Raw genomic sequence first — 27,543 nt, 5'->3', positions numbered from 1 at the left:
TCTTAATCCCTTCAGTGATAGCCAGATCAAATCTAAAACACTGTCTTCAGTTTTTCCATTACACTTTAAGGGAGGCACTGACAAACTACAGCTTGTTCTGCATGGCTTTCTCAAATCCAATTATCCTGACTAAATCACTGGTCTGAATAAATCAATGAAATAACTAAATTTAAAAGTTATAAATAACATATATAACAAATGATCTAATTCTACCCTTTTGAGAATGTAATATACTTTATTAGGACACACAACTGACCTTTGGATTACATCTTTTTAGCAATATCTGACACCTTCCCAAACCACTGTCCTTTATAAAGGTATTCTGGAAACAGAGTAACCTGAAGTCCATTTTATTAAAAACTGTCCCCCAAATTGTGGCAAGGACCATGCCTGCTTTATTTACCATTATTTTCCAGGTCCTACCATATTAAATGACACATAGTATATACTCAACAAATACTCACTAGTTATTTTTTAAGCACTTCTAAATTCTTGACTTAATGATAGAGGAGAAAAGAATGTTTTAAACTAAGTATTAAAAAGTACCCTATTTACATTTCATTTTTTTCTGCTAAAAAATGTCAAGACTTAATATCACTTTGCTTCCAATTTAAGTGAACTATAAAAATTTGCACTCAATGCCAGGTGGCTAAGTGAAAGTCTGACCAGAATATAAATGTCACTTCACCTCACAAAGTGCAACTCAAATATTTTTCGTCTGACTATGCTCTTAGTTATTTATAAAAGAGGGAAAGATAAGATACAACTTTACAGAAAAGAAAAATATCTTAACTTACTTTTTAAATTACTGTCTTTTAAGAAACAAGTTAAAGTAAGACTGAATTACTCAAATTATTTTTTTTCCTCTACAAAATTATGCTATGAGAGTTATTTTCAAAGTGAACTGTTCAGAAATAGATTCAATTTTGAAAATGCTTTCAGGGATCTTCCTCGATTTCATCAGGAAAAAATGGAATCCTTTGTTGGCGACATCTTCTCAGTATTCTAAACAGCAACTGCCTATAAATCAAAACCATGAGGATTAATGACTCCTTTTGCTCATGGAGTTAGGTCTCTCATTTATGTCATACACACTTAGAAAGATACTGAGGCTGCAGAAGGAACCAATGCTGATCAAAGTTTAAATACAGCTATTAGGTCAACAGAGGGTAGACTTTTGTATTGAACACCAATAAAGGGCTGAATGTTAGAACTGCCTGAAGAATGGGGAAAACGCAGGTTTTGCCAATGTATATTCACTATACATTCAGTCTGTTACTCTCTTACTCTTTCCATTACCCATTCTTTCATTTAGTCACTAAATCGCACATTCATTCCTTCACTCAACTATTTAAGGAATATGTCTGGTTGGGTCTATTGTGGTAGGTGGTAGCGATATAAGATTAAACATGAACAGTCTCTGCCCTTAAGTAAGTTATGATCTATTGAGAAATACAGATAGTACATACACAAACAATGATAATATAGTGTAAAAAGCTATGATAGAAGTTTAGGCAACATATAGGAGGAGCACATGGGAGATCATAGAGGACTCCAGGAAGGAAAAAAATCCAAGCTCTATCAGCTCAACCAGCCTTCCTCCCTAAATGGATTACCCTAAATTTAAAATTTAGGCTTCCTTCTTAACGTTCATTTAATCTCTCTCGGAAGGTAAAAAAAAGATTAGGGTAGTTAACATTTACCACAGTGACCAGGAGGAGTGGAAAGAAGGGGCAGCAAGGGCTAGTCTCCTTTAAACTGCTGCCCAATTGTCTAGTATTGTGGACGTTTTCCCAGCTGGGTAAAGGTAATTTAATTCTCCTTACTCTCAAAGAATAGTATTTTAAAACTTTAAACTCTTAAAACATCTAGAAAAGAAATAAATGGGTCTCTTCTCCTAGCTTTTCTTTTGTCATTTTCTTTCTAATGTGGGCTGAGTCACAAGCAGGTGTTTCTTAGGAAACTCATTAGGGAAGCATACTTAGGCAGACTTTTGATTAGCAAGCTTCTTTACCTGCATGTTTGTCTTCCCAACCAACAACCAACAATCTTTCACTGAAAAATCCAAAAGGACTCAACTGTCATTATTTCATTGAGGCTTTTCCTTTGCAGGTGTTAAATCTCACTTTCAATCTCACGTTTAGTCTCTGCAGATACCAACATAAACCATAACCAAAGGAAACAAAAATTCTGTTCCACCTCCTCCTAATAAAAATTGAGAAAAAAATATATATATAAAAGTTCATGGTGAGAGAACAATTAAATGATCAAAAGTCATATACCTACAAGCCATATAGAAAAAAATATTTTCAAACATTTTAATGTCAGTTCCTAGGTGGCCAGTGCTAAGATGTTATTCCATCATATTTTTAATAAACGCAGCAATACAAACTAAAACCAAATGTGAAGTCATTATGCTGTAGATCTTAAACTTACACAGTGCTGTGTGTATGTGTACATATGTGTGTATGTGTGTACATATGTATGTATACACTGTGTGTATGACATACACACAGTGCTGTGTGTATGTCAATGATATCTCAATAAAACTGGAAAAAAAATTTTTTTAAATGTGAGAACAAAATCAAGAAAGTCAAAACTAAGGCGAGGAGTAGAAAGAACGCAATGCCTGGTTGTCAGGAGGCCCATCACCATGTAGTTTTAGGACCTTAGATAAATCACAACTCAGCTGAGCTTTAAGTTTTACATCTCTAAATTGACAGAACTAAACTAATTGAGTATGATTCCCATGCAGAAAAGGCAATTTCAATGTAGTGGGCAATAGACTGTAAGATGATGGAAGGTGCAAATGGAAACTAGCCAACTCCCAGCAAAAAGCAGGATATACAGTCATACAACACAAGGATACAAATTCTGCTAACAACCTGAACTAGTTTGGAGCAATCTTCCTTAGTCAAGCCTCCAGATGAAAATGCAATCCCCAGCCAACACTTAGATTTGCAATCTTGGGAGATCCTGAGCAAAGGAACCAGTTAAACTGTGCCCAAAATCCTGACTGTGAGATAATAAATACGTATTGTTTTAAGAAAGTTTGTGGTAATCTGTTACATGGCAATATAAAACTAATATAAGTAGACAATGCAATCATTCATTGTTTCACTCTGACCATCAGTGTCAGATGTATCAATGTGTTCTTGATAAACGAAATACATGGATATCAAAACTTTGTTTTAATCACTAGTTTTAATCTCGTAGACTCTCATTCATCTTCAGCCAAACTGAGTTTCTAAAAAGTGTAACATACCCCTGGAGTTTCTATTCATTCTCATAATCAATCATTCTCTCCCTCTCTCTCTGTTATTCCTTCTTTGCTCCCTCCATTCCTCCTTTCCTTTTTTTTTTCCTTAACAAAAGCTTCATTTCAAGGATCACCTCTTTTTAAAATACTTTGTCAGCGCTCCCATTAATCTTTTATATGCCTCTATAATAATATTCCTCAGTTAAGGTATTACGATGGAAAGGGGAATGAGAATCTTTGCCTCCTTTTCCTTTTTTGACTGATAGCGGTAAAGTTTCTCTTTTTAAGAAAGAAGTATGGAAAGACAGAAATAATCTGTTATTATTCCACCTGCTGTCTAGCCAGTTGTAATTAATGTAATAAATTCATCTGAGTCATTTCACATTTGCGTGTGTGTACTACATAAACAGTAAATAATATCAGGAAATAGGGAACAACTATTATCAATTAATTGAACTATGCAGTCCTTTAAAATTATTATAGCTATTACTACCAATACCTATCTAATTGAGATGATATGGGAAGGCAAGCAAAATGTTCTGCTTTAAAATAATAACAATTCTTGACAATGTATACATTTGTCCTTAAATTAACAGCTGAGACTGAATACACTACACATCTCTTAGTTTTATCACTCTTTTTCTGGAACTATCTTCTCTCTCATTTAATTAGGATATTCCACCATTCTGACCACAGGCATCTCTCCCATGACTGGTAAGTAAAGATAGCCTATACCCCTGGCCACAGTGATTGGCGGAGGTTTGGACACATGACCAGATTAACAAAATCAGAATTATTCCATGAGATTTTATGTTTTAGAGATGAAGTGAAGAGAGATCATGAAGCTAGAAGGAAGGGAATTAGAGTAAGTTATCAGCCATCTTGCCCATTTCATGGAGAAAGCCTGACTGCCGTAAGTGAGAATAAAGCCAAGAAAAACCAAAAGAGATGATGACGGAAAGTGAGAGAAACAAAACCAGTTGTACAAACTCTCTAATTCTCTTCTTTGAGGCTCCCACCCTTGATCTGGTTTCTGAAACTCTTTCTTGATTCCTTGAGAAGTACTCCTTAGTTACATATGCCAATCAAATCACAAATTAGCTTTTGAAGCTAGTTTGACTTAGGTTTCTGTACGCTGAAAATGAAAGAATCAACTAATTAAAATACATTATTTATTTCATTAAAAAATTCTAATACTGGATTGGTCATCTATATGCCTCAGGTAGACAACTCAGATATTATCCATCTTCAATCATATGTTCCTTTTTTTTTTTTTTTTTTTTTTTTGCGGTACGCGGGCCTCTCACCGCTGCGGCCTCTCCCGTTGCGGAGCACAGGCTCCAGACGCGCAAGCTCAGCGGCCATGGCTCACGGGCCCAGCCGCTCCGCGGCATGTGGGATCTTCCCGGACCGGGGCACGAACCCGTGTCCCCTGCATCGGCAGGCGGACTCTCAACCACTGCACCACCAGGGAAGCCCCATATGTTCCTTAATTACAAGAACAATGTCAATTAAACCTAATTGCTGAAGGATGTAAGATGAATATCTACTAGTGTTTTGATTAAATAAATTTTTAAACAAATGAACCCATAAAAACTGCAACATACATTCCCAGGAATGTACGGAATGATGAAAATGAGAGAAAGTCTTCTAAAAGTAAAGTATAATCCAAAGTCTTTGGATTTGCAGTTCTGACATAGAGCACAGTACCATAATACCTTAGCACCAGCCTAGATTAAGCTGTACTGTCCAAATATATACTTTACAGTCTAATAACCATATAATCCAAAAAGGAACCTGATTAAAAATGATAAAAACTTACAGTTAGAGATTTTACTACAGACAAGACAGCTTTGGTATCTGTCTTAGATCTAGCAGAACTATTGGCAGCAGAGCAAAATGAATGATCAGTAATGTTTAAAATGCTGTCCTAGGAAAAATCATTTCCACATCAAATGAAATTTATCTTAAGAGAAACAAAGGATAACAATATAAAAACTCTTATATTTTGTTTAATAATTAAAGGTCTCTTGGGACTTCCCTGGTGGCGCAGTGGTTAATCATCCGCCTGCCAACGCAGGGGACATGGATTCAAGCCCTGATCCGGGAAGATCCAGCATGCCACAGACAACTAAGCCTGTGCACCACAACTAATAAGTCCGCGCACCACAACTACTGCATCCTGCGTGCCTAGAGCCAGTGCTCCACAACAAGAGAAGCCACCGCAATGAGAAGCCCATGCACCACAACGAAGAGTCGCTCTCACTCGCCAAAACTAGAGAAAGCCCACATGCAGCAACAAAGACCCAATGCAGCCAAAAATAAAATAATTTTTTAAAAAAACCTAAAGAGAAATATTTTTTAAATATCTTAAAGGTCTCAAAGACACTCTAAAATTGAAATTTAATAAGCAAGCCATAAAAAACATTAAAATTGAAATGTAATCAAAAAGCCGTAAAAAACATTAACTAAAATCGTCTACCTGCAGTATGAGAATGTACAGCTCTACGGAAAATAACCACTTCAAAAACCAGTTTATCTTCTGTTGACCGGCATTTTTAAGAAATTCAGTTCACCACGGCAACCTGTCTTAACACCAGCAGATAAGTACAGGCTATATTTAGATATGATTGCTTTCCAGATGGCAATCCTGCCTTTCCTTCATATTTAATGTCATGATCCAAGGGACCAAAATATCATTCAATCAGATTGTAGTGTGAAGACAAGTATACATACTCAGGGGGATGAGGCTGTGTTTCAGGACCATGAAAAGAATAGCTTCCACCAAAGGTGGTAAAATTTGTAAAGAAGCACATAAAGGTAAATAAAATGTTCATGTCTAAGAAATTTACAATCAGATACAACTATTTTGTCCAATTTTATCTTTGTTCTTAAACATTAAATGCCATTTTCAAACACTAATGATCTATACTATCAAAATACATTTCAACTAGCAGGTTTTTGTTATTATTTAATTAGTATGCTGCATTTCCAACCAGGCACCTTCTAACTAAAAAAGAAAATTATTTTTTACCCAAAAGCAATCCTTTACAGATTAGGTATAACAAAGAGAAGTATTAATACAAGACAAGTAATACAATACATAACAAGGAAGATTAATTGATTAAAATGATACTGTTATGAAATTACCCTGGATGTATTTGTACTTTATAATCTTTGTAATGACAGTGAAAAGAATTTCTATTTTACTAAGTAACACAGTTTACTTCACAAGGTACCAAAGTATCATAATAATCAGAGTACCTTTTATTTTTCTTTACTCTCTAGATGAGCTGCATCAAAATTATTAAAGATAAAAGAAGTGAAGTTCAATTAAAAATACCAAGAACACATCACCTCACACCCATTAGGATGGCTACTATATTAAAAAACAAAAACCAACAGAAAATGAGTGTTGGTGAGGAAGTGGAGAAATTGGAACACTTATGCACTGTTGGCAGGAATATAAAATGGTGCAATCACTATGGAAAACACTATGGAAGTTCTTCAAAAACTTAAAAACAGAATTACCATATGATACAGCAATTCTGCTTCTGGGTATATATCCAAAAGAATTGAAACCAGGGTCTCAAGGACATATTGGCACACCCATGTTTAGAGCGGCATTATTCACAACAGCCAAAAGGTAGATGCAACTCAGTGCCCATCAATGGATGAATAAGTAATTGTGCTAACTGAAATAAACCAATCACAAAAAGACAAATATTGCATGATTCCACTTATGAGATTCCTAGAGTATTCCAAAACTACTGAAACAGAAAGAATGGTAGTTGCCAGAGGCTGGGAGGAGGGGAATACAGGGAGTTATCGTTTAATCGGTATAAAGTTACAGTTCTCCAAGATGAAAAACTCTAGGGATAGGCTGCAACAGTGTGTATATACTTAACATCACTGAACTGTACACTTATAAATGGTAAAATTGGTTAAAACAGTAAATTTTATGTTACACTTATTTTACCACAATTAAAAAAAAAAACACCAAGAATATTGACAAGAAGTATTTCCTCATCCATAATACAATTTATCCAGAATTTATAATTAAGATTTCTTCTATTTTATTGAATCATCCTTTCTTAAAAATCACAAGAGGTCATAATTTGGTGAAATCTTTTTCAAAATCTTAACATTACTGAAGCAATTTAAAATACATTCTGAGTAACAGAAAAACAACAAAGACTGACATAATTGTCATGTTTTGCAAAATTTTCAAGGAATATAAACCTTTCCTATTTGCCCTATAAAGAAAATTACTAATATCCTACATTATGAATTATATTTCTAGTATTCAGAGATGGACAATTCTTCTATGAATTAAACAATTCTTCCTCTGATTTACATATCACATATCTACGATGCACCAAAATTTTTAAGAGCTTTTGCAAATTAAACAAACAAGGCACATCCATCTATACCCCCCCCACACACACACACACAATCAGCATCAACACAATGAGTAGCACAAACAGGTATTCAATTTCTGTTAGTCCTTTACATTCTTATGTTACATTTCCTCTTTTGATTCTTAAACAGCTTTTAATAATTTCTATAAATGAATCTGAGTTCAAATAATTATCTCTGCTAAATAGTTTATAAATAAGCAATAACAAATCTAAAGCATAAATATGCTAATATGTTTTATCTTTCATCTTCAGCAAATAGACAATGGAAATTTGAAAGCATTTTTGAGAATTATCACTATAGAGAAACAACTGATATAACTTAAAGTATGCTATATACAGTATCTCCTGTATGCTATATACAGTATCTCTTTTTCATATAATAGTCATCTCTCCAGCATAGATAACAAGAAAAAGCAAAAATTTTTATGATTTAAATAGCACATAACTCTCCACTTAAAAAGAACAAAAATTAATTATACCATGTTAATAGTTTCTTGTATGTATGAAAATTACATATCACATTAGATACGTTTCTAACATAACATCAAGTTACATTTGACACTTTTCAATGTGCCACTGAAGACCACAACTAATACAAGAAGTCTCATAAAACAACTCAAATTGACAAATTATACATACAGCAGAGGAAATCATTCTTAAAATGTTTATAATCATAAATAGAAGATAAGTAATTAAAACTGTTAATTGTTTATTTCAAAATTTAACACGCATGCAAATTACTAAGTCAAACAAATCTTTAGGCACATTATTAGCAAAAAGTGAAAGTCAAGTTCCTCTACTTGGTCTTGTACGTAACACCTACAAGACTACAACAGAAACAAATATTCTTAGAGTAACTACCCAAAGAAGAGAGCTTGTCATGTATTCTCCTCACCACAACCTTGCCACAAGTCAGATTCTGCTCTCATTATTACAACAAATCAAAAGTTAGTAACAAGATCAGAAAGTCTTGCTTAGGGATTCACAACTTTATTTTTTTTTCTCCTCCCATGGCATCCCTCCTTCATCATGTTCACACAGTATAGCTCACTCAGTTCACTCAAGCCCAATAATTACTTTTACTACAATGATTTTACTAAAAATCTTGGGTTGTGTACTATACACAGTTTAGATAAACTACAGAGGATCTATCACATTATTCCATTAGCTTGCCATAGATATGAGTATAAAGTAGTCACTTTTGGTTCTGCCCTTTTGCTCTCCTCTGTGGCAATAAACCTCTCAAACTTCATTCATTCATACATATACACACATACAACTCGGTTTTATTACTATACTTTGTCCACAGATATTCCATACCTGCTCATTTATCTGATTAAGACACTCTGCACACCATTCTGAGTGTCAATATTGATCAGATTAGCCTGGGTTCTTCTCAACCTACTTTTTCCTTCTCTCTTTATTCTGTCTTCCTTTCTCACAGCATTAGTGATTGAAACATAGTACTTAATTTTTCTTCACACATCAACTCCTTTCAGCATCAGGAGCTCACATAGGTGAAGCATAATACAAATCTGCCAGGCATATTAACATAGAGCATTCATTCAATACACATATCTTATTCTAATAATATTTATTTGGAACATTAAAATAACATATTATACAATTTTAGCAACCCTTACACTAGTCAGGAGTACTCATCAAATGCCAGTTATTTTTTGAGGGGATTTTTGCAGAAAAGTTATTTCCGAAATATTTTCTACTTAATGTTACAACATAAACAATTCATATAGAACCAAAAAGTAGTGTACATGAACTGATGAACAAACAGTAAAGAATTACATCAAAAATCTGGGAGTCTGCGCCAGACAAGAGGTATGTACTAAGGTATGTACTAAGTCAATGTTGCTATAGAATAGTAACTCAAAATAAAATATTTCCCATCATAACAACTGAAAAAAACACATTCGTTTTCCACATCAGGCATTTCTTTCCCTACAGAATTTCAGCAAGAAATATATCTTTAAAAAATGAATTACAGTCATTAATAGTACATTTTGACAATTCTTATTAAGAAAAAAGTTCCTTCCAAATCCAAGTGTCAAGGGCAAAGACAAATTCTTGCTCACTGAATTCTTACATTCAAGACTAATGCCAAGAGACTAATGCCAAGTTAAGAGAATGATGTTAAATTAAGATATCTAGCTACTTTAAAACAGAGACTTAGAATTATTTTGTCCACTCAATGCAGTAGTGATCTGAGATAAATTTCTCTTAGAAATTTTCTCTAAGATTAAATTCCTATTTTAGTGATAGGTGACATTATGAATATTATTCTACATTCTAGGAAGAAGTACCAAAGTGTTTCAAAACACTACAACTCATTATTATAATCCAATTTTCAAGTATATTCTCCACAGCTTTTATATTATTGAAGTCCATATAAGCACATTTTTTTCCAAAAACACTGCATTAAAAAGATATATAATCCCACTGTACCAAAAATATACCTTACAAATAATACAATGGAATAATTTATTTTATCCAAATGGGTGACATCTTTCAATGATATTGTAAAGCTTCTTCCCATATCCTCATGCACATGTTATTCAATATTCATTTACTAGGAATATTTATATCCATATAGAACAATTCTATTCTTCATTAAATATTTATAGAACTGAAAGGACAACTTATCAATCTTCCTTTCAATAAAAATCATGGAGAAAGAATATTGACAATCCTTTTGAATGAGGAAAAGAGAGACATTAAAAAAAAAATTAGAGAATTGGGATTGGAAACTCATTTCGAAACTCATTACAATAATGAGTTCATTACAATAACTTCAATATTCAATCATTTTCACCATTCTGTCTTGTAACTATATTTTTTAATGACTTGGAAAATCATTATGAAATCAATAACCTTCAGGTTCAACACACTCCTGTGTTTTATTCCTCACACAATTTTAAATGAATTACTAGTAAAATCTGGATGAGTATAGATTACATCTGATGTGGAAGAGTAATTTTTTGTTATAATATATTTTACTGAATGCATTAAGTATCATTAAAGAAAGCATCTGCCCACACTCAATTTTCTTTCCCTGCTGCCCAGGGCTTAACTAGTATTGAATGTTTTTTTAATAAAAGGTGATCTTACTGGAAGGATATTTTCCTACAGAAGATAGTATGCATGATTTGCAGTTAATATAAAACTGAAAAAAATTGATTCATGAAATAGAAATAGAAAGTGACATTATATTCTGATATGAAATATGTTCTGATAAAGAATGGAACTGACTCATGAGCCAGAACATTAAAAATTGAAACCTACAAAACTCTTCAAAAATCTTGTGCTATACATAGTGTTCTAATGTAAAACATCAGAAATACATTCAATACAGTCAAGTATATTGTTATTACAAATAACCGTTTTACATTTGTAATTATACTTACAAGTGATTATCATAAATTATTCAAAAAAGCTTAAAATTTATGTAAACAAATTCAATCTTGCCTTCCCAAGCAAAACAACTACTAATCATCTTCCCTGCCTACTATCTACTGCCACATTGGTAAGATATCATCAACCATTAGTAGATACTCTTTGAAAGTCAATCATTAATCACAACTTTATCTCGTCTTCTAAAATCTCCTCAATTTCTAAACAGAAAGTGTTCCATAACTTCACTTCTGTTGAAACTGTTCTATGTGCTTCACTATATGTAACACAAATTGTCAGAAAACAAGAAATTACTCAACCTTAAATCAGTTCTGTTACAACTCTTCTGGAAAAAGTCACACAAATCATAAAGTTTTAATTTACACTTAATACTGAAAACCAAATACTTACAAAGAAGGATCTTGTACAAGATCTTTCAGATTTATCCCACTGCGATCTTCTGCAAGATTCCTGAAGCAACTATCACTCACTAAACAGGAAAAGGGGAAAGAAAAAGAAAATTAATTTTTGTTTACATTTCATTTAAATTATTACTGTCCAAAAGGAATTTTGAAATTAAAATTGGTTCTCTGGATAGGGTTTTTCTAAACATCAAGAATGATCAATTTCTAGGCCTGGTAGATTGAACAGCAAATATTAACATTCAGTAACATCAATAATCTAAGCACACAGACTTTATATAAATACAATATATAAAAGAACAAACATACGAGTCTAAATTTTATTTTACTTTTACAAGACTAATTTACCAGTCCATAGTGGCAAGTCACTGCTTCCACAACAACTAGGAAAAAAAAAAAAAAAAAGGTAAACTATCCCCCAAAATCATATTTTTAAAGACAATGGAGAACTTTGGATACAAAAAGGATAAACTAGGAGAAAAGTGCTATCTCTTCTTGGGTAAGCTGAGCCTCCTGATTGTTTCATTACTGGGAGGATTTACCATCTAGACGTAAGAACCAGACAGAGGGACACTACCAGGGAAAAGAGAAACCAGCATAGTTTGCGATAGCTCTTGGGCGGGCAATGACAGACTGGAATCCCATGGGACCCACAAGACACAGACAGTTTTCTTCTGGGAGATTTGCTGGGGCCTAGGACTGTACAAGAAGTTCTGGGGGAAGGAGAAGAGAATGGGACACAGGGCAAATAATGTTTTCTGCAGTGCAGAAGTGATTAGGAGTTAAAGTCACACTACAACAGATGGAGTCTACCACTTTCAGTGCAGAATTTCAATAGGTCTCCCCTCAAGATATTTGCTCTCAATCAAAAGCATCCCACCTTGAGAGGGGAGATGAGTAAAAGAGGGCAGAAGCCAAATGGTAGAGTAAAATCTCCAACAATTTCATAGTACATTAGTACAAAGCCACAGCACAGAGGAATAACTGCAACGCAACAGGTCTGGCCCTTAAGACATTTAAAACCAGAGGCACACTGAGTATATCTAAAGCTGTCACTCAAACCACCCAGCTCAATTTCTGGCCGTGTTGAGACGGTTAACACTTAATCATTTCTTTCTAATATAATATTGAAAGAAAATAACATTTACATCAATTTCTATCCTAGTATAGACAGTATTTGGTATACGATAATAATTACAAAGTACAGGAAAGGGGACAAAATGTGACCAATAAACAGTTGAAAGTATATGCCAACCCACAGATAATACAGAATCAGAAGACAAGGACTTTAAGAAAACCATAAGTTAAAAAAGATATACAAAAAATGTTCACAGTAGATGAAAGTTCTCACATTTCAATAGAGAATTAAAATCTGTGAAAAAGAATCTAATAGTAATTTTAGAACTGAGAAATACAGTATCTGAAATTAAGAAATCTGTGGGTGGGTTTTTAGCCAACTCAACACAGCAAAACACAGGATTAGTGAACTTGAAGAGAGCATCCAAACTGAAGTAAAAAGAAGAAGAAAAAAAAAGAACAGAGCATAAGAGACATGTTGGAATCAAACAGCTAATGTAATTGTAGTTGAGAAGAGAGAGAATGGGGAAGCAATATTTTCAGAAAAAACAGCTGAGAATATTCCAAAACTGATATAATACATTACTCATTGACTCTGGGAATACAGCCAACCCTGTACTGGAAAATGTGAAAGAAAACCACCCTCAGCAAACTGCTGAAAATCAAAGATAAGAAGAAAACCTTAAAAACAGCAAGGGGGAAAAAAGGACACATCACCTTCAAAGGAAAAACAATAAAACTTGCAGCTGGGCGTCCAACATAAACTATGGAATACAGAAGACAATGGAACAACATAGTTAAAATGCTGGGGGAATATCTAGAATCTAAGTCTATACCTTGATAAAATATCCATCCCAAAATTAAAGGTGAAATAAAATTTTACGCATATAAAAGTTTTGTATTTGTAAGCATAAATATTAAGTTATTATTTCCTATTTCAATTTAACAGTTTTATTATGTATCTCTTAGCCATTTTCAATCTTCATAAGGAGCAACAAGAATATAACACTTGCCTTGTCCCTTTCAAAAATCCATTACCTAATATTTTATTCATATTTTATATTCCCTTTTCTTACAGCTCAAAATTATAAGCTCCCTAAATCTGAATCTGCCTCTAATATAAATGAAAAACGTATATAATGATGCATTTAAAGGATCTGAAGTTGAAATCAAGTTTGCAGTTTTATTATTAACTCCAAAAAGGTATCCCCTACTTTTTTTTTTCACAATGAGGTAATTTTGATCAATATATAATTTTCTCTCCATATTTAACAGACACTGATCTCAACCTATTGATTCGAGACAAATTTCCTGCTCTTCATAATTTTAACACAAATGCTCATTACAACATTTCCTAATTAGGGCCAAAAGGAAAAAAATAAAATGTTGCCACACTATAAGAAAAGTTGGTTTCCAGTTGCATTGAACTAATATTGAAATTATAATATATTATATCATAAAATTTGTTCTCATAAAGTTTCTTGCCCAATTTGGCAAATATGAGAGCTTAGTTAAAACTTCAAGAGCCTGAAAGTTTGGGAGGCTTAATTAAAATAGAATAAACCTTTGCTCCTATAAAGGCTTATTAGTCAGCTAATGAAAATGAATTTTGCTAAAGGAGGCACTTTCTAACGTTCATATCTCATCCAAAGTTTAAGTTTAAAACAGAGCAAGAAATCTAAAGAAATTCAATAGTTTCTTAACAAATATTCTGAAACTCTACCTGCCTAATATATTTATTTTTAATAAAATATATTTAAAATATTTAAATATATTTAAAATATAAAATAAAATATATTTCACCAATGTAACAAATCTTGTTTTTGAATTATAAATAAGAACATGGTAGATTTTAAGAAGCTAGTGAACATACTTTTTTCATGTGTAAATCACACCAAAATCAATCAGTTTGGTCATCATATTTTTTTGTTGTTCTTCCCCCCCCCCCCCAGTATATGCCAACAAAAGGAATTACTGTGCTCTTTGTTCCAATGATTAATATCACAAAATTAAGAGCTGGTTCTTAGGAACATACATATTTTTCAAAAACTGTCCCTTTCTATGATCACAGTGTGAAAGTTAAAGGTTTAGTGGAAAATGTCATTATGCTGTAATTTTAAAATATACCAAAAAATAGGAGCACTTAATTCCTTTTATTTTGAAAATATATCAGATAGTTCAATTAATACCTGATATAAGAAAAATTAGACTAACTCCATAATTCCTGGTTTCATTTTTTTAAGATAAATCTCTATATTTTTTGTTATTCAGATGAAAATCACGTAACACAAAATTAACCATTTTAAAGTGCACAATTCTGTGACATTTAGTTCATTCACAATGTTGTGCACCTCCACGTCTATTTCCAAAACATTTTCATCATCCCAAGAGAAGACCTGGTACCCGTTAAGCAGCAAGTCCCCAATCCTCCCTTCCCTTCCCCCAATCACTGGCAACCACCAGTCTGTTTTTGGTCTCTATGGATTTAATAATTCTGGATATTTCATACAAATGGAAGCACACAATATAGGACATTTTGTGTCTGAATTCTTTCACTGAGCATAATGTTTTCAAGGTTCATCCATGTACAGAGAAAAATCATTCCTCTTTATGGTTGAATAATATTCCATTGTATGTATGTACCACTTTTGTTCATCCACTCACCCTTTGTTGGCCATTTGAGCTGTTTCCACCTTTCAGTTATTGTGAAGAGGCTAAGTAAGCACACACGTACAAATATTTGTTTGAGTACCTGTTTTCAACTCTTTGAGGTATATATCCAGAAATGGAATTGCTGGATCATACGGAAATTCCATGTTTAACTTTTTGCCAATTGTTTTCCAAAGCAGCTGCACTATTTTACATTCCACCAACAATGTACAAGGATTCCATTTCCCCACATCCACAGACGTTATTGTCTGTCTTTTTAAATTTAGTCGTAACAGTGGGGTGTGAAGTATTATCTCATTGTGGTTTTGATTATATTTCCCTAATGATAAATGACGTTGAGCATTCTTTAATATGCTTGTTGGCCATTTGTATATTTTCTTTGGAGAAATGTCTATTTAAGTTCTTTGCACACTTTTTAATTAGGTTGTTGAGTTGTAAGACGTCTTTATATATTCTGGATACTAGACCCAGACATATGATTTACAAATATCTTCTCCCATTCTGTAGGTTGTCTTTATGCTCTCTAGATGTCTTTTTTTGTTTTAATTTATTTATTTATTTATTTATGGCTGTGTTGGGTCTTCGTTTCTGTGCAAGGGCTTTCTCTAGTTCTGGCAAGCAGGGGCCACTCTTCATCGCGGTGCGCAGGCCTCTCACTGTCACGGCCTCTCTTCTTGTGGAGCACAGGCTCCAGACGCACAGGCTCAGTAGTTGTGGCTCACGGGCCCAGTTGTTCCGCGGCATGTGGGATCTTCCCAGACCAGGGCTCGAACCCGTATCCCCTTCATTGGCAGGCAGATTCTCAACCACTGCACCACCAGGGAAGCCCTCTCTAGATGTCTTTTAATGCACAACAGTTTTTAATTTTGAGGAAGTTCAATTTGTCTATTTTTTCTTTGGTAGTTTGTGCTTTTGGTATCATATTTAAGAAACCATTGCCAAATCCAAGGTCATGAAGAACTTCCCCTATGTTTTCTTGTAAGAATTTCAAAATTTTAACTGTTATATTTAGGTCTTTTATTCATTTTGACTTAATGTTTGTACATGGTGTGAAAGTAAGAGTCTAGCTTCATTCTTTTACGTGTGGGTATCTAGTTGTTCCAGCACCATTTACTAAAGAGGCTGTTCTTTCCCCATTGAATGGCCTTGGCACTCTTCTGAAAAATCAAATACTCACAGACACATGAGCTGATTTCTAGACTCAATTCTATACCATTTACCTATATGTCTACCCTTATGCTAATATCACACTGTTTCTATTACTGTAGCTTTGTAAGAAGCTTTTAAATTGGGAACTGTGAGTCCCCCAACTTTTTCTTTTTCAAGATATTTATGGTTACTCAGCATCCCTTGCAATTCCATATGAATATTAGGACTCTAATCCATTTCTTACACCAAATTTTTTTCCCATTTTAAGTAGATTCATCTTAAGATGCATTTGACTATTACCAATTACCTACCCTCATATGCCACTTTGTTTTTTTCCATGTTTAAGTCCTACCATTTTCTACCTCCTAGAAGAAAAGTTCCCTGAATTCTCCTAAAAAGGATGCAAACTAAGTAAAGAACTATTACTGAGCAAACTGAAGATAAAAATTGTCATGATGGAAATTTAGTAATGTTCTTAATATATCCAACCTAAAATTACAAGCCAAAATAATGCTAATATGTAAAACCTATACTATGATAACCATTTCACAACTACCAATGATGCCTGAATCTTAAGTAATTTTAAGTAATTTCAAGCTGTTGTGCACTTTGCTGTCAAAAGGTAACACATTCCCACGCTGAGAAAATTTAAAACAATAAGCGAAATCTCCTTTCCCAATAAATTTGCAACAGATATGTTTCCTGAGTTCAAACTACAGTTTGAGCAGGATTTTTTGGATCTGATCCAAGTGGAAAGAAATTTTTTCGTATTTTAAAATCCACTTAATAACTATGCAACTAAGGAGCCTCCACCTTGTCTTCAATTGGACATTGATTATTCTGCAATGTAATGTACATGCTAAAAGGCAAGAAAACTTAATAGAATTCTAAAACCACATTCCAAATAATTAATGTGCTCCATTAAAATTATCTGTTCATGGACTGATATCAGTATTCACCAGTAACTATCTTTTCAATGAGTGGAAAGACATACGCAAAAATAAAACACTCCATACAAATCAGCATTAATAAATGAACATTTACAATTTATTTTGATGACAAGAAATACTAACTGTAAACTCTGATCATTCCTCACCCAATTCCATTTTTAAATTGGTAAATGTGTATGACAAATACGGCACTTAATTATAATTATATTTGGATTTCATAAATTTTAGAAATTGTAAAAATATGTTTTCTTTCTTGTGATAGTAGTATATACATAATATCTTCAATTTTGCCTCTTGGCCCACAAAACCCAGAATATTTACTATCTACCCCTTATGGAAAAAGTTTACTGATCTCTGGTTTATAGGAACACAGCAGGATTACCATGCACCATACAGAGCTAGTTGATGTTAATCCCTAGCACATGCATTAGTATAGCATATTTCCATGACTATGCACAGAACAGCATAAATTACAGAACCGATTTATACTCTCCTCTATTTTTTATATCTCTGGCTAAATCCCATATCAAAACTCAAGTTATTGGGAAAACTTCCAAATATATTCATCCATCCTCATATATGTTCACCGACCAATCCTAGACAATGAGAGATCACTGAAGACTCAGTGGGGGGCCAGAAGTACCATTCTCACCCAGCAGTGCCGTGGAGAGCCTAACTCAAGTATCAAAGGAGGCCAAATGGAGAACTTGACTTCTACCCCAGCCTGGCAGTAAAGAGGAAATGACTACCTCCCTTTACTTGCCTGAGCAACGTGTGAGTAAGCCAGCAAAAACAGAAGATTTAAATAAGATCCCAGTTCATAATGTAATACCCAAAATGCCCAGGTTTCAACAAAAATATCAACTGTCATTATGGATTAATGGAACAGAATAGAGAGCCCCCAGAAAACCCCTTACACCTATGGTCAATTAATCTTTGACAAAAGAGGCAAGAATATACAATGGAGAAAAGACAGTCTCTCCAGCAACTGATGCTGGAAAAGCTGGACAGCCTCATGTAGATCAATGAAGTTAGAACACTCCCTCACACTATACACAAAAATAAGCTCAAAATAGCTTAAAGACTTCAATATAAGACATGACACCATAAAACTCCTAGAAGAGAACATAGGCAAAACATTCTCTGACATAAATTGTACCAATGTTTTCTTAGGTCAGTCTCCCAAGGCAACAGAAATAAAAGCAAAAAGAAACAAATGGGACCTAATCAAACTTATACATTTTTGCAAAGCAAAGGAAACCATAAACAAAATGAAAAGACAACCTAGGAAATGGAAGAAAATATTTGCAAATAATGCGACCAACAAGGGCTTAATTTTCAAAACATACAAACAGCTCATGCAATTCAATATCTAAAAAACAAACAACCCAATTAAAAAACGGGCAGAAGGGCTTCCCTGGTGGCGCAGTGGTTGAGAATCTGCCTGCTAATGCAGGAGACACGGGTTCGAGCCCTGGTCTGGGAGGATCCCACATGCCATGGAGCAACTAGGCCCGTGAGCCACAAGTACTGAGCCTGCGCATCTGGAGCCTGTGCTCCCCAACAAGAGAGGCTGCGATAGTGAGAGGCCCACACACCGCGATGAAGAGTAGCCCCCACTTGCCACAACTAGAGAAAGCCCTCGCACAGAAATGAAGACCCAACACAGAAAAAATAAATTAATTAATTTAAAAAACCCTGAAATTTGGAGTTTAATACTGAATTCTGCTTTCTAAAAAAAAAAAAAAAAAAAAAATGGGCAGAAGACCTAAACAGCCATACAGCCATTTCTACAAAAAAGACATACAGATGGCCAACAAGCACATGAAAAGATGCTCAACACTGCTAATTATTAGGGAGATTCAAATCAAAACTACACCTCACACTGGTCAGAATGGCCATCATTAAAAAGTCTACATATAACAAATGCTGGAGATGGTGTAAAGAAAAGGGAACCCTCCTACACTGTTGGTGAGAATGCAAATTGGTGCAGCTACTATGGAGAATAGTATGAAGGTTCCTTAAAAAAACTAAAAACAGAGTTGCCATATGATCCAGGAATCCCACTCATGAACATATATCCAGATAAAACTCTAATCTGAAAAGATACGTGCACCCAAATATTCATACCTGCACTATTTACAATAGGCAACCTAAATGTCCATCGACAGATGAATGGATAATGAAGATGTCATATATACATATATATACAGTGGAATACTACTCAGCCATAAAAAAGAATGAAATAATGCCATTTGCAGCAACATGGATGGACCTAGGGATTATCATACTAAGTGAGGTGAATCAGACAGAGAAAGACAAATACCATACGATATCACTTATATGTGGAATCTAAAATATTATACAATGAACTTACTTACAAAACAGAAACACTCACATAGAAAACAAACTTATGGTTACCAAAGGGGTTTGGGGAGGGATAAATTAGGAGTTTGGGATTAGCAGATACAAACTACTATAAATAAAATATATAAATGACAAGGTTCTACTGTATTGACAGGGAACTATAGTCAATATCCTGTAATAAATCATAATGGAAAAGAATATGAAAAAGAATATATATACAAAACTGAATTACTCTGCTGTAAACCAGAAACTAACACAACATACTAAATCAACTATACTTCAATTAAGAAAAAAAAAGATAAAAAGTCAATTGTCATAAAAAGAACCAGGAAGATCTCAAACTGAATGAAAAAAGACAACTGACAGGTACCAATACAGAAATGATAAAGACGTTTAATCACAGAAAAATAGACCCCCAAAAATTAAAAATAAACAAAGCCTCAAGGACCTATGGGACCACAACAAAAGTCCTAACTTTCCTATCATTTGAGTCTTAAAGGAGAGGAGAAAAAGTGCAGGGCTGAAAAAGTATTTGAAGAAATAATGCCTTGAAAACTTCCCAAATTTGGCAAAAGACACAAACATACAGATGCAAGAAGCTGAGCAAACCTCAAACAAGAGAAAGGTAATGAAATCTGTACCAAGACAAATCGTGGCCAAATTTCTGAAAACTAGAGACAAAGAAAAAATCTTGAAAACAGTGAGAGAGAAACTACACCTTATCAATAGCAGAAAAAACAACTCAAATGACAGGAGATCAGAAACCAGAGAAGAAAGAAGTGCTCAAATAAAAGAACTGTGAACCTACATACTATATATAGTGAAAATATCCTTCAGAGGTGGAAAAGAAATTAGGACATTTTTCAAATGAAGTTAAAACTAAGAAAATTTGTCACCAGGACACATACCCTAAAGAGCTGGGTCTGAGAAAAGATCAATTAAGTTGACAAACCTCTAACAAGACTGACAAAGAAAAAAAAAAATAGAAGACACAAATTACCTATATCAGGAATAAAACAGGAGGTATATGACTACAGACTCCATAGAAATCAAAATAATAATAAAGGAATATTACAAACAACTATAAAGGAGTTAAATTTAGCAACATAAAGAAAACAGACCAATTTCTCAAAAAACACAGATTACCACAATTCACCCAATATGATATAAATAATTTGAATAATCCTACAACTATAAATGAAATTGAATTTGAAATTTAAAAACTCCCCAAAAAGGAAATCTCCAGGCTGAGATGACTTCAGTGGAAAATCCTACCAAATATCTACAGAACAATTAATACCAATTCTATACCATCTCTTTCAGAAAACAAGTGGAGGGAAAACTTCCAAATTGATTTTATGAATCTACTATTACCCTGATGCAGAAACCAAAGACAGTACCAAAAAACAAAAACAAAATCCCACAAATATTTCCCATCTGAATATAGACTCCAAAGATCCTTAGCCAAAAGTCAGCAAACAGAATTCAGCAATATATAAAAAGAATTACATACCAACACCAAATGGGGTTTATTCTAGGGATGCAAGGCTGTTTCAAAATTTGAAAAACAATTAATGTAATCTAACATAGTAAAAGGTTAAAGTACAATCACATGATCATTCAACTGAGGCAGAAAAAGTATTTCACAACATTCAGCATCCCTCCATAATAATAAAAAAAAAAAATCTCAAAAAAAATAAGAATAAAAGGGAAATTCATCAACTTGATAAACAGCATTTATAAAAATCTTCAGCTAAAACCATTCTCAATGGTAAAAAGACTGAATGCTTTCCCCTAAAGGTCAGGAACAAAATGAAGATGTCTCCTCTCATCACTCTTACTGAATGAAGTAATGGAAGATTTAACCAGTGCAACAGGCAATAAAAGGAAACAAAAGGCATACAGATTAGAAAGACAGAAGTAAGCTATCCCTCATTACATATAACATCGTCGTCAACAGACAAAATCTACCAAAAACTCCTTGAACTAATAAGTGAGTTCATCAAGATGTTAGGATGTAAGATCAACATATAAAAATCAACTGTATTTCTATGCATTAGCCATGAAAACATTATCTTAAAGTTAAAATACAATACCATTTACAATTGTTCAAAAGAAAATGAAATACTCGTAAGTACATCTAACAAATCTTGTACAGCACTTGTATACTGAAAATTATAAAATGCTGGTGAAGGAAATCAAAGAACTAATAAGAGAGACATATGGTGTTCATGGATTGGAAGACTCAACACAGTACACAGTAACAATACATATTCTCCCCAAATTGACATCCAGTTTAGCATGCTTCCTATCAAAATCTCAGTGAATTTTTTGTATACCTACACAATATCACTCTAAAATTCATATAGAAAGACAAAAGAACTAGAATAATTAAAACAATTTTGAAAAAGAACTAAGAGTGAGGAACCACTCTTCTAGATTTCAAGACATATAGATACAGTAATCATGAATGTGTGGTATTAGCAGAAGGATGAACACACATATCAATAAATCAGAACACAGAACCCAGAACAGACCCAGACAAATATGCCCAACTCATTTTTGACAAAAGTACAAAAGTAATTAAATGAAGGAAAGACAATCTTGTCAACAAATGGTGCTGGAAAAAGTGGACATCCAGAGGCAAAAAAGTTTAACCTCCACCTGTGTCACACCTTAAAGAAAAATTAACTCAAACTAGATCATAGAGTTAAATGTGAAATGTAAAATTATATTAAATTCTTAGAAAAAAACAGAAGAAAGTCTTATGGGCTAGGCAAGAATTCTTAGATTTAAAACAAGAAGTACCATCCATAAAAAGAAATATATATAAACTGTATTTCATCAAAAACTGCTGCTGTGTGAAAAATCCTGTTAGAAAAGTGAAAGAAACTACCAAAAATTATCTCTTTTTAGAACAACCAAATATGTCTGCATGTAATTTAAAATAGTTAAACCTTCTTCCTTTTAAGAAAAACCTCTGATGCTCACCTCCTTACAAAAGCATAATAGAAAAAGTGATAGAAAAACATTTATATATCTTTTATAAGTCCATAATTGAATACCTTATCTATTATGCTTTATAAATTGCTTATGTTGAATATTACTCACACTTTTTTTTAAGAGAGAAGTTCGACTCTCCTGGAAAACTGACATGATTCTTCTTTTCAGATAATGATATCCACAGGACATATTTTTTTTGTTCCTATTTTGTCTTGGTTTCCAGGATACTTAGAGTCAAATCTAGTACTCGATTGCAGTAAAGTGTACTGCATGTGTTTAACAATTACTATTCGTGTGTGTGTGTGTGTGTGTGTGTGTGTGTGTGTGTGTCTGTGCCTCTGTGTGTCTCTGTGTGTGTGTATCTGCTTCTACCTTGTGGAAGTTATTAGATCATAATTTGTAATAAATAAATAAAAAGTCCTGTCCATTCTCAGTTCACATGGAATTAGAAATCAGTCCTGAGACTTCTGTTGAAGACAAAAATATTCTGATTTGTAAGACCTATTAAGCAATCAGGAGTTTTCTCTATAAGGAACTGGAGGCTCAGCAGCAATTCTAGCTCCTTCTCTTCTAGAAGACAAATATCAGATAACTAGCTATGGAATACAATGAGTAGTCACCAGATCTCCTGGGAAGATGCCCAACAAATTGTACATGGTATTATGAAAAAATTTTAAGAGTAATGTTTGCTGCAATCAATTTAATTAACCATAGTAAAGGACAATGCTTCTCAAACCATAACGTGCATCAGAAACATCCAGGGAATTTTTGTTTTTTGTTTTTTTAAGTACCAGAACCTCCTTCCGTCTCAGCAATTGTGAGTTAAGATTTTGGGGTATAGTCAGGTTTTAAAATCAATGGTACAACAGAAAGAACAGTAAGAGTAAAGTCTGAACAGCGACCTCAAGTCTGGTTCTATCAATTACTAGCTATATGAGCATAAGTATATATCCTTCAGACTCTTCACCTATATACACAACGGGAATAAGAATATCTGTACTACCTAATGTTCAGAATTGCTGAAAAGAGCAAATGGGTAATATGTTAAAGCACACTGAGACCTGTAAGATACCATATAAATAAGATGTATGGTTAACATTACTAAGGCAAAGAGATCAACAGGACTGATAAATGTACAATGGGTTTATAATTAAATTCAAGGTTCCTTGACTGACATTATGGAATATTTTCAAGAGTAAATGTTATTTTATAAATTTCTGAATATGTGTCTTTTATTAAAAATATCTCTTCTAACATGGCAATAACCATCAGTAAGGATTCCATTAAGGTAAAGGACTTTGAATCATGCAAATCTCAGATCGTCTTCATTGGAGCTCTGTTTCCCTCATTCATTTTGTAGTCAGTATGCAGAGTTAAACCCACTGCAGCAAAGTCTCCAAGTGTCCATAGTTAAAAATCCTTCTCTCCACATCATTCACAATCATTTCCAACTATTTGCAATCATAAAACTTATCCCCAGAACACCAATAACATTCGGGTTACTTGGCTGCAAAATCAGCTGATTTACATACACACCACCACATGATTCTTAACCTTCTGATACCACATTATCAATAACTCCATTGTGGTAAAACTGAAAACACACAGGTAATAGCAAATTCCCCTGGATTTGCAAGTTGATTGCCATTGCAAGTTGATCTTTAAATCAAGGTTGCAACTTGTTTAAGATGATATTTGAATATATATTTTAAAATCTTCCTTTATTTCCCATTTAACACACATAAATACTACATAAAATATTTTGAGTTGTTATACATCCAAAAGTAAAAGACGTGCTGATATTTGGTTTCTTGTAAAAATTAAAAGATCTTTAATACAAGGGAAGGAGCATATCTAACTGTAAGAAACACATACACATTTCTTGTACAGTTTTTAATCTCTTTCTTAAAAATTTAAATTGTATTTAAAGTATACTAGGAGGCTTTGGAGGGTTGGCATAATCTGATTTACGTTTTTCTTAAAACTTTATACAATTCACTTTTAAAATTTTAATTATGGTAAAATACACAACATAAAATTCACATCTTAACCATTTTTAAGTATATATTCACACTGCTGTGCAACCAATCTCAGGAACTTTTCATTTTGCAAAACTGAACCTCTGTACCCATTAAGCAACAATTCCTCATTTTCTCCTACCCTTAGCCTCTGGCAACCATAGTTCTGCTTTCTGTTTGTATGCCTTTAACTACTCTAGGAATCTCATGTAAGTGGAATCATACAGTATTTTCTTTTTGTGACTGGCTTGTTTCACTTAGCCTAATATCTCAAGGTCATCCATGTTGTAGCTTGAGTTAGAATATCCTTCCTTTTTAAGGCTGAACAATATTCCATTCTACGTATATACTACATTTTGTTTATCCATTCAACTGCCAATGGACTTTTGGGTTGCTTCCACGTTTTGGCCAATGTGAATAATGCTGCTTTGAACATAGTTGTACAAATATTTCTTCAAGATCTTACTTCCAGTTCTTTTGCATATACACTCAGAAGTGGAAATGCTGTATCATATGATCATTCTATTTTTAACTTTTTGAGGAACTGCCATATTGTTTTCCATAGCAGCTGCACCATTTTACTTTCACACCAGCAGCACATAGGGGTACCAGTTTCTCCAAACCCTCACCAATACTTGTTATTTTCTGGATTTTTTGACAGTAGCCATCTTAACGGGTGTGAGGTGATATATCATTGTGGTTTTATTTTGCATTATCCTAATGATTAGTGATGTTGAACATCTTTTCATATGCTTGTTGGTCATCTGTACATCTTCTTTAGAGAAATGTCCATTTAAGTTTTTTGCCCATTTTTAATCCAATCATCTGATTTTCATTGTTGAGTTGTTTTTCATCGTTTGCAACTAAATTATAACTCTTAATAGTGTGATTTTAATCATATGTAAGTTTTTTTAAATTGTATTGAAAGTAACCAATAACAGTAGAAAAAAACCCACTGTGTTTCAAAACACAGTTATGTTGCATTATTTATAAGGTGACTTTGTATATACATTTTAACCTTTTTAAGCATTATGCCCCTCATCTATACAATAGGGACAATTATATGCCCTTATCCGATCTCATAGGGGTAGCCTGAATATCAAACGAGATAATTGTAAAACTATAAAATAAAGTTATATAAATAAATGCTGCATCCAAATCAGTTTAAACAGCTTTGAAAATTTTAAAATAAAGATGTACCAACCTGGAAAGAGACTGAGGATTGGGATGTATGATAAGTAAATCAGAAAAACCTGGATAAATGGAGCCAGATAAATATCTTTCAAATTAGTGTCATTCTTATCATTCATACCAATTCTTTTCTATTTTTCATTTGCTTCATAGATTTTTAAGTACCATGTTCTCCATTTAATGCTTGCTTCCAGAATACTCTTATGAAGTTCCTAAATATTCAGGAATTTCCAAGGAGCAATTTAAGAATTCCATATCAACTTCATCACATGGAGCTATAGAACAACCTGCCACTCTTCCATAGGATAGAGCATGAATTACTTCTTCTTTCAACAAAGAAAAGAAAAACACAGCAAAACTTCTAAGCATGAAATAAGTAAACATTTGCATGCCTTACTGCAAATTTTAAATTAGTATTTTAAATATGCAATTATAAATTTTTATGTAAGAATTAATCACTTCTATTTAAATATAATAATTAACCTCTTCAAAACTTTGTAAAAACCTCAGACTAGTTTACTTAGCAACTGAATTTTAAAATCTCCTTATCCTTCTTTTACTTGCATAGTGGTTTAAGAACACAGACTCCAAAGTTAGATGACCTGGATTTGATCTTAGCATCCATTTAATCAATGTGTGACCTTCAGCAAGTTAACCTCTCAGTTCCTTGACTTTTTCATGTTTAAAATGAGGCTAACAATAATAGCACCTCTCTCAGAGTTGTTGCAAGCAGTAAATAAGTCAATACAGATGAAGTGATTAGAATACTACCAGACACATTATAAATGTTACTGCTATTATTTCTATTATTGTAATCATTACTATTATCTCTGCTTTGGCTTTGTGATACATTCCCTTAAAAGGATAAAAGCAAAACTGAAACATTTTTGATGGCACATTTCACAGTTAAAGGTTTATCTAATTAACAAGGCAATCAGAAAAGATATTAATGTGGGCAGAGAATAAAATTCATCTTAGAAAGCATCATGAATATCTAAAAAAGTATACTGAACCACTAGATTACACTGTAATTTATATAGACAAATTTAAGAAAGATGGTATCTGAAGTACATAGATTTTTTGAGAACCTTACTATATACTTGTAATTACTTCTTCCCAAACTCACAATTTAACCCAAGGCTTACTGGAAATTTTACAGAAGTAATCATAAATCTAAGTAACAGAGAAATCCAAATTTCAATAAAGTCAGGCAGCTCTAAAGGTAAACTCCAATGAAGGCCAAAAACCTGGTTAATTAAAAGTAGTAATTTAAAATCTCACTAGAATTAAGCCATCACTTACAAATAAATCTCAGTTGGTTACCTTTGACTATGCATATACCTTCCTACCTACCTGCCTGGCACAGGTACAAGACTCAAGTAAAGGTGTAAATAATCAGTGCCATTAAACTGATGAAAGTGAAACAGAATCACTTATCATATAGAAAAGGAAATAAAAGAATTAAAAGGCCAATTCCTCTAATATAACCACAGTAGAGGATAATAAAATCATATATTAATATAACCATAAGATAACCATAGATGTTGTTGGAAGCAGGGTGTAAATCTTTACTTTTTTAAAAAACAAAACTTCCAGTCACTACTCCACCCA

General features: G+C 33.3%; 1 protein-coding gene across 11 annotated transcripts in view; it reads right to left on the bottom strand.

Annotated features, from left to right (window-relative positions):
• Positions 1–27,543, bottom strand: part of GPHN (gephyrin) — a 626,342-nt gene that overhangs the window by 501,071 nt on the left and 97,728 nt on the right. For all 11 annotated transcript variants that reach the window (XM_027111532.1, XM_027111539.1, XM_027111540.1 and 8 more), the window contains exon 2: positions 11,497–11,575. In XM_027111532.1, coding sequence (XP_026967333.1) covers positions 11,497–11,575 — 79 coding nt within the window. The remainder of the gene's footprint in view (positions 1–11,496; positions 11,576–27,543) is intronic.

The sequence above is a fragment of the Aethalodelphis obliquidens genome, unplaced genomic scaffold, assembly GCF_003676395.1.
Source record: "Aethalodelphis obliquidens isolate GAN/ISIS:26980383/991018 unplaced genomic scaffold, ASM367639v1 scaffold10, whole genome shotgun sequence".
Taxonomy (NCBI): domain Eukaryota; kingdom Metazoa; phylum Chordata; class Mammalia; order Artiodactyla; family Delphinidae; genus Aethalodelphis; species Aethalodelphis obliquidens.
The sequence above is the reverse complement of the archived record's forward strand: the minus strand, read 5'-3'. Positions and strand labels throughout refer to the sequence as shown.